The sequence below is a fragment of the Oncorhynchus clarkii genome, chromosome 3, assembly GCF_045791955.1.
Source record: "Oncorhynchus clarkii lewisi isolate Uvic-CL-2024 chromosome 3, UVic_Ocla_1.0, whole genome shotgun sequence".
NCBI classification, from domain to species: domain Eukaryota; kingdom Metazoa; phylum Chordata; class Actinopteri; order Salmoniformes; family Salmonidae; genus Oncorhynchus; species Oncorhynchus clarkii.
Window position 1 is genome coordinate 15,333,831 of NC_092149.1, and position 8,107 is coordinate 15,341,937.

Sequence of the window (8,107 nt, forward strand, 5' to 3'; positions counted from 1 at the left end):
AGTAGTTCTGGGAACTCTGCAAAGGGAACTAGACTTGTGTTAGCCCCAGGAGCTTTATCTCAGTGGACTGACATGGTCTTGAGGTGTGCAGATGACTGGAGGTCGGATACCTGGTCGGTAACCTCTTTCACTCCCATCTCTCTCCCCAGCTCGGTGCGTGGGCGGCAGTGGGACCGGCGTCTGTCGGTGGAGGTGTGGGATTGGGATCGTACGTCTCGGAATGACTTCATGGGATCGCTGTCGTTCGGAGTGAGCGAGATATTCCGTCACTCAGTTAGCGGCTGGTTCAAACTGCTGGATCAGGATGAGGGAGAGTACTACAACATGCCTGTCCCTGACGAAAATGTAAGACATACTCTCATGCAGTGGATTATGGGTGGTCTAGTTAGAGTTATAGAATACATATATTATATATAACTATTGGTATATATAGGTATATTTAGACTCGGAGTATGACCAAACAAAATGTGTGTGAGTTCCCTCACTTTGGCCACCAGGGTGTAGGAGTGCTTCATTAAAATCCATACATTGCAGGTTTGTGTGTGTGTGGATGTGTGTGACAGTTTTTTATAACTAAGCCCTCCCCCCTCCCCCTCTTCTCTTCAATAGGAGCCTAGTGGTCTAGATGCTATTCCCCCCTCCCTTCTCCCCCCCTCCCTGAGGCCTGCCCCTGTGTCTGTCCCTGTCCCCGTGTCTGTCCTGTCCCCCTCAGCCCCGTCAGTCCCCTGTCTGGCCACCCTACCTGCAGGACCGGTCAAGCCCAGGGTTTGCCTCCAGGACTTCAACTTCCTCATGGTGCTGGGAAAAGGCAGCTTCGGAAAGGTACTGAAACACACCTACACCTGCCTGTATACACACTGTAATAAACATAACACACCTGCCTGTAAACACACTGTAATAAACACTGTAATAAACATAACACACCTGTCTGTTGACACACTGTAATAAACATAACACACCTGTCTGTTGACACACTGTAATAAACATAACACACCTGTCTGTAGACACACTGTAATAAACATAACACACCTGTCTGTTGACACACTGTAATAAACATAACACACCTGTCTGTAGACACACTGTAATAAACATAACACACCTGTCTGTTGACACACTGTAATAAACATAACACACCTGTCTGTTGACACACTGTAAAAAACACTGTAATAAACAGAACACACCTGTCTGTAGACACACTGTAATAAACATAACACACCTGTCTGTTGACACACTGTAATAAACACTGTAATAAACAGAACACACCTGTCTGTAGACACACTGTAATAAACATAACACACCTGACTGTTGACACACTGTAATAAACATAACACACCTGTCTGTTGACACACTGTAATAAACACTGTAATAAACAGAACACACCTGTCTGTAGACACACTGTAATAAACATAACACACCTGACTGTTGACACACTGTAATAAACACTGTAATAAACATAACACACCTGTCTGTTGACACACTGTAATAAACACTGTAATAAACATAACACACCTGTCTGTTGACACACTGTAATAAACACTGTAATAAACATAAAACACCTGTCTGTTGACACACTGTACTAAACATTACACACCTGTCTGTATACACACTGTAATAAACATAACACACCTGTCTGTATACAGACTGTAATAAACATAACACACCTGCCTGCAAACACACTGTAATAAACACTGTAATAAACATAACACACCTGTCTGTAGACACACTGTAATAAACACTGTAATAAACATAACACACCTGTCTGTTGACACACTGTAATAAACATAACACATCTGTCTATTGACACACTGTAATAAACATAACACACCTGTCTGTTGACACACTGTAATAAACATAACACACCTGTCTGTAGACACACTGTAATAAACATAACACACCTGTCTGTTGACACACTGTAATAAACATAACACACCTGTCTGTTGACACACTGTAATAAACATAACACACCTGTCTGTAGACACACTGTAATAAACAGAACACACCTGTCTGTAGACACACTGTAATAAACATAACACACCTGTCTGTAGACTCACTGTAATAAACACTGTAATAAATATAACACACCTGTCTGTTGACACACTGTAATAAACACTGTAATAAACATAACACACCTGTCTGGTGACACACTGTAATAAACATAACACACCTGTCTGTAGACACACTGTACTAAACATAACACACCTGTCTGTAGACACACTGTAATAAACATAACACACCTGTCTGTAGACACACTGTAATAAACACTGTAATAAACATAACACACCTGTCTGTTGACACACTGTAATAAACATAACACACCTGTCTGTTGACACACTGTACTAAACATAACACACCTGCCTGCAAACACACTGTAATAAACACTGTAATAAACATAACACACCTGTCTGTAGACTCACTGTAATAAACACTGTAATAAATATAACACACCTGTCTGTTGACACACTGTAATAAACACTGTAATAAACATAACACACCTGTCTGGTGACACACTGTAATAAACATAACACACCTGTCTGTAGACACACTGTACTAAACATAACACACCTGTCTGTAGACACACTGTAATAAACATAACACACCTGTCTGTAGACACACTGTAATAAACACTGTAATAAACATAACACACCTGTCTGTTGACACACTGTAATAAACATAACACACCTGTCTGTTGACACACTGTACTAAACATAACACACCTGTCTGTAGACACACTGTAATAAACACTGTAATAAACATAACACACCTGTCTGGTGACACACTGTAATAAACATAACACACCTGTCTGTTGACACACTGTACTAAACATAACACACCTGTCTGTAGACACACTGTAATAAACACTGTAATAAACATAACACACCTGTCTGGTGACACACTGTAATAAACATAACACACCTGTCTGTAGACACACTGTACTAAACATAACACACCTGTCTGTAGACACACTGTAATAAACACTGTAATAAACATAACACACCTGTCTGGTGACACACTGTAATAAACATAACACACCTGTCTGTAGACACACTGTACTAAACATAACACACCTGTCTGTAGACACACTGTAATAAACACTGTAATAAACATAACACACCTGTCTGGTGACACACTGTAATAAACATAATACACCTGTCTGTAGACACACTGTAATAAACATAACACATCTGTCTGTAGACACACTGTAATAAACATAACACACCTGTCTGTTGACACACTGTAATAAACATAACACACCAGTCTGTGGACACACTGTAATAAACACTGTAATAAACATAACACACCTGTCTGGTGACACACTGTAATAAACATAACACACCTGCCTGTAGACACACTGTAATAAACATAACACACCTGTCTGTAAACACACTGTAATAAACACTGTAATAAACATAACACACCTGTCTGGTGACACACTGTAATAAACATAACACACCTGTCTGTAGACACACTGTAATAAACACTGTAATAAACATAACACACCTGTCTGGTGACACATTGTAATAAACACTGTAATAAACATAACACACCTGTCTGTTGACACACTGTAATAAACACTGTAATAAACATAAAACACCTGTCTGTTGACACACTGTACTAAACACTGTAATAAACATAACACACCTGTCTGTTGACACACTGTAATAAACACTGTAATAAACATAAAACACCTGTCTGTAGACACACTGTAATAAACATAACACACCTGTCTGTTGACACACTGTAATAAACACTGTAATAAACATAAAACACCTGTCTGTAGACACACTGTAATAAACATAACACACCTGTCTGTTGACACATTGTAATAAACATAACACACCTGTCTGTTGACACACTGTACTAAACATTACACACCTGCCTGTTGACACACTGTAATAAACATAAAACACCTGTCTGTTGACACACTGTAATAAACACTGTAATAAACATAACACACCTGTCTGTAGACACACTGTAATAAACATAACATACCTGTCTGTTGACACACTGTAATAAACACTGTAGTAAACATAACACACTTGTCTGGTGACACACTGTAATAAACACTGTAATAAACATAACACACCTGTCTGTTGACACACTGTAATAAACATAACACACCTGTCTGGTGACACACTGTAATAAACATAACACACCTGTCTGTTGACACACTGTAATAAACACTGTAATAAACATAACACACCTGTCTGGTGACACACTGTAATAAACACTGTAATAAACATAACACACCTGTCTGGTGACACACTGTAATAAACACTGTAATAAACATAACACACCTGTCTGTTGACACACTGTAATAAACATAACACACCTGTCTGGTGACACACTGTAATAAACATAACACACCTGTCTGGTGACACACTGTAATAAACATAACACACCTGCCTGTAGACACACTGTAATAAACATAACACACCAGTCTGTGGACACACTGTAATAAACACTGTAATAAACATAACACACCTGTCTGTTGACACACTGTAATAAACACTGTAATAAACACTGTAATAAACATTACACACCTGTCTGTAGACACACTGTAATAAACATAACACACCTGTCTGTAGACACACTGTAATAAACATAACACACCTGTCTGTTGACACACTGTAATAAACATAACACACCTGCCTGATGATGTAACACAATCAAAGTACAGGTATGACAGATAGTGTCACTGCCCAGTGTTGTCCCTTGGGTCTAACTGAGTTGAAATTAAAACTCCATCACTGTCATGCCAGCCATTCTATTAGATACGGTATAGACCAGAAACCATGAGGACTACACACACATTATTAGCATCATCAACATTGTTCTAGCTGTCTTTCAGATATGACTCTCAGTGGTCACCCACCCTGGCTAAACTCTCAACCTGGCACCTCACAATATCATGGCCCCCTAATCATCCCCTGCTGCCAGTTGGCTCTTCAACCCTTCTCCCCTGGGTCGTTGATCCTGGTATTGAATACAAGATGGTTCGTTAGGCTACTTTACACACGCACACACAGACAGACACACACACACTCCAGTCTATAATGTACTATTTGAAGGGACATTTGGAACTCCTTTTTGTTCTGTTCATAACTGGCAGATAGTCTACAGAGGAATAAACGCTTATGCAAGAAAAATAGATACGACCTAAAGAAAGAAGAGACAGAGAGAGAGGGGGGGGGGGAGAAAGGGAGAGAGGGGAGAAAGGGAGAGAGAGATGGGGAGAAAGGGAGAGAGAGGGGGGGAAGGGAGAGAGAGATGGGGAGAAAGGGAGAGAGAGGGGGAGAGAGAGGGGGGAAGGGAGAGAAAGATGGGGAGAAAGGGAGAGAGAGATGGGGAGAAAGGGAGAGAGAGGGGGGAGAACGGGAGAGAGGGGAGAAAGGGAGAGAGAGGGGGAGAAAGGGAGAGAGAGATGGAGAGAAAGGGAGAGAGATGGGAGAGAGAGGGGAGAGAGAGGGGGGAGGGAGAGAGAGATGGGGAGAAAAGGAGAGAGAGATGGGGATAAAAGGAGAGAGAGATGCGGAGAAAAGGAGAGAGAGATGGGGAGAAAAGGAGAGAGAGAGATGGGGAGAAAAGGAGAGAGAGATGGGGAGAAAGGGAGAGAGCAATGGGGAGAAAGGGAGAGAGAGATGGGGAGAAAGGGAGAGAGAGATGGGGAGAAAGGGAGAGAGAGATGGGGAGAAAAGGAGAGAGAGATGGGGAGAAAAGGAGAGAGAGATGGGGAGAAAGGGAGAGAGCGATGGGGAGAAAGGGAGAGAGAGATGGGGAGAAAGGGAGAGAGAGGGGGGAGAAAGGGAGAGAGGGGAGAAAGGAAGAGAGAGGGGGTGTGGGGGAGAGAGAGAGAGGGGGAGGGGGAGAGAGAGGGAGGGAGGGGAGAGGGGGAGAAGGGGAGAGAGAGGGGAAGAAAGGGAGAGAGGGGAGAAAGGGAGAGAGAGAGGGGGAGAAAGGGAGAGAGAGGGGGAGCAAGGGAGAGAGCGATGGGGAGAAAGGGAGAGAGAGATGGGGAGAAAGGGAGAGAGAGATGGGGAGAAAAGGAGAGAGAGATGGGGAGAAAATGAGAGAGAGATGGGGAGAAAATGAGAGAGAGATGGGGAGAAAAGGAGAGAGAGATGGGGAGAAAGGGAGAGAGAGAGAGAAAAGGAGAGATAGATGGGGAGAAAAGGAGAGAGAGATGGGGAGAAAGGGAGAGAGAGGGGGAGAAAGGGAGAGAGGGGAGAAAGGAAGAGAGAGGGGGTGTGGGGGAGAGAGAGAGAGGGGGAGGGGGAGAGAGAGGGAGGGAGGGGAGAGGGGGAGAAGGGGAGAGAGAGGGGAAGAAAGGGAGAGAGGGGAGAAAGGGAGAGAGAGAGGGGGAGAAAGGGAGAGAGAGGGGGAGAAAGGGAGAGAGAGATGGGGAGAAAAGGAGAGAGAGATGGGGAGAAAGGGAGAGAGCGATGGGGAGAAAGGGAGAGAGAGATGGGGAGAAAGGGAGAGAGAGATGGGGAGAAAAGGAGAGAGAGATGGGGAGAAAATGAGAGAGAGATGGGGAGAAAAGGAGAGAGAGATGGGGAGAAAAGGAGAGAGAGATGGGGAGAAAAGGAGAGAGAGATGGGGAGAAAGGGAGAGAGAGATGGGGAGAAAAGGAGAGAGAGATGGGGAGAAAAGGAGAGAGAGATGGGGAGAAAAGGAGAGAGAGATGGGGAGAAAGGGAGAGAGCGATGGGGAGAAAGGGAGAGAGAGATGGCGAGAGAGAGAGAGAGCGAGAGAGAGAGAGAGAGAGAGAGAGAGAGAGAGAGAGAGAGAGAGAGAGAGGGGAGGGGTGGAGAGAGATAGAGAGAGAGGGATGGAGAGAGAGAGAGAGATAGATATGACCTAAAGAAAGAAGAGACAGAGAGAGAGGGGGTCAGTGTGTCTTTCTGATAGTCAGTCGGTCAGATGCCCCCCTTTACCCTCCCTCCCCCCCCCCCCCCCCCTCTACCCCTCCCCCCTCCCTCCCTCCCCTCCCTACCTACCCCTCCCCCACTCTCTACTCTCCCCCAGGTACTGCTGGCTGAGGAGAGAGGAAGTGAGCGGCTGTTTGCGGTGAAGGTGTTGAAGAAGGATGTGCTGTTCCAGGATGAGGACACAGAGAGTGCCATGGTGGAGAGGAGGGTTCTGGGACTGGCCAACCGCCCCCACTTCCTCACAGCACTCTACTCAGCCTTCCAGACAGAGGTGTGTGTGATGGAGCAACATGCCTTACCACAATACCCTCCTGGCAGTTTGCAGCAAAGTCCTCAAAGTGCATTCACTGCATGTAGTCATTATGTCTGTCAATCAATCATGTAGAATAAACACTGTTCAGTCAATGAACAGCCAGGGACATGTCAGTGCTTTGAACTATCAGGTCTTGAATCAACTTGTTTTGGTCAATGAACCTCAAGTTTAAGACATTTAGGTGTTTCACCCTTTAATCATATTGGTCTTAGTTGACCCAGATCTGTGTTTAAATGAACCAATGAAATAATTAGCTTGCTTCCCTTAACAAGGTCATTAGTCCTGGAGGAGAGGTTATTTGGGAACAGATTACTTTTTCATTTTGACTGGAGGGGAATTACATAATGTGTATGTGTGTGTGTATGGGTGGGAGCGCGTGCCTAACGTGCGTACATTTGTGTGTGCGCCCCTCCATGAGTGTGCGCGTGTGTGTTTTTGCATTATGTGTGTGTGTGTGTGTGTGTGTGTGTGCATCATTAGGAGAATACCAGGGCAGTGGTACTAGTGATCATGTTTGTGTGGTCTTGTCTGTTTGCTCCCTCAGGTCAAACACTAATTAGTTGGACTATTTGACTAAAAGGTCAATTCATTTACCTCAAGAACCAATGTGTGTGTGTTTTCGTTTCCCTAGTAACAGCGTCATTATTTTCCATCACCCAGGACCGTCTCTACTATGTGATGGAGTATGTCAACGGAGGAGACCTCATGTTTCACATCCAGATAGTTGGCAAGTTCAAAGAGCCTCACGCAGCGTATGTATACAACCTACTTCCCTATCTCTCCATCCATCGTTCCATCTGGTTTTATTAGTCAAGCAGTTTGCCATACATATCACAGTCACCTCCACCATCCGTCCCCTCCCTGT

At 44.2% G+C, this 8,107-nt stretch overlaps 1 protein-coding gene across 1 annotated transcript in view; it reads left to right on the top strand.

The window, feature by feature from the left end:
- LOC139405748 (protein kinase C alpha type-like) overlaps positions 1–8,107 on the top strand; it is a 29,751-nt gene that overhangs the window by 12,683 nt on the left and 8,961 nt on the right. The window contains exons 8-11 of the mRNA XM_071148170.1: positions 150–345; positions 610–822; positions 7,027–7,200; positions 7,903–7,994. Coding sequence (XP_071004271.1) covers positions 150–345; positions 610–822; positions 7,027–7,200; positions 7,903–7,994 — 675 coding nt within the window. The remainder of the gene's footprint in view (positions 1–149; positions 346–609; positions 823–7,026; positions 7,201–7,902; positions 7,995–8,107) is intronic.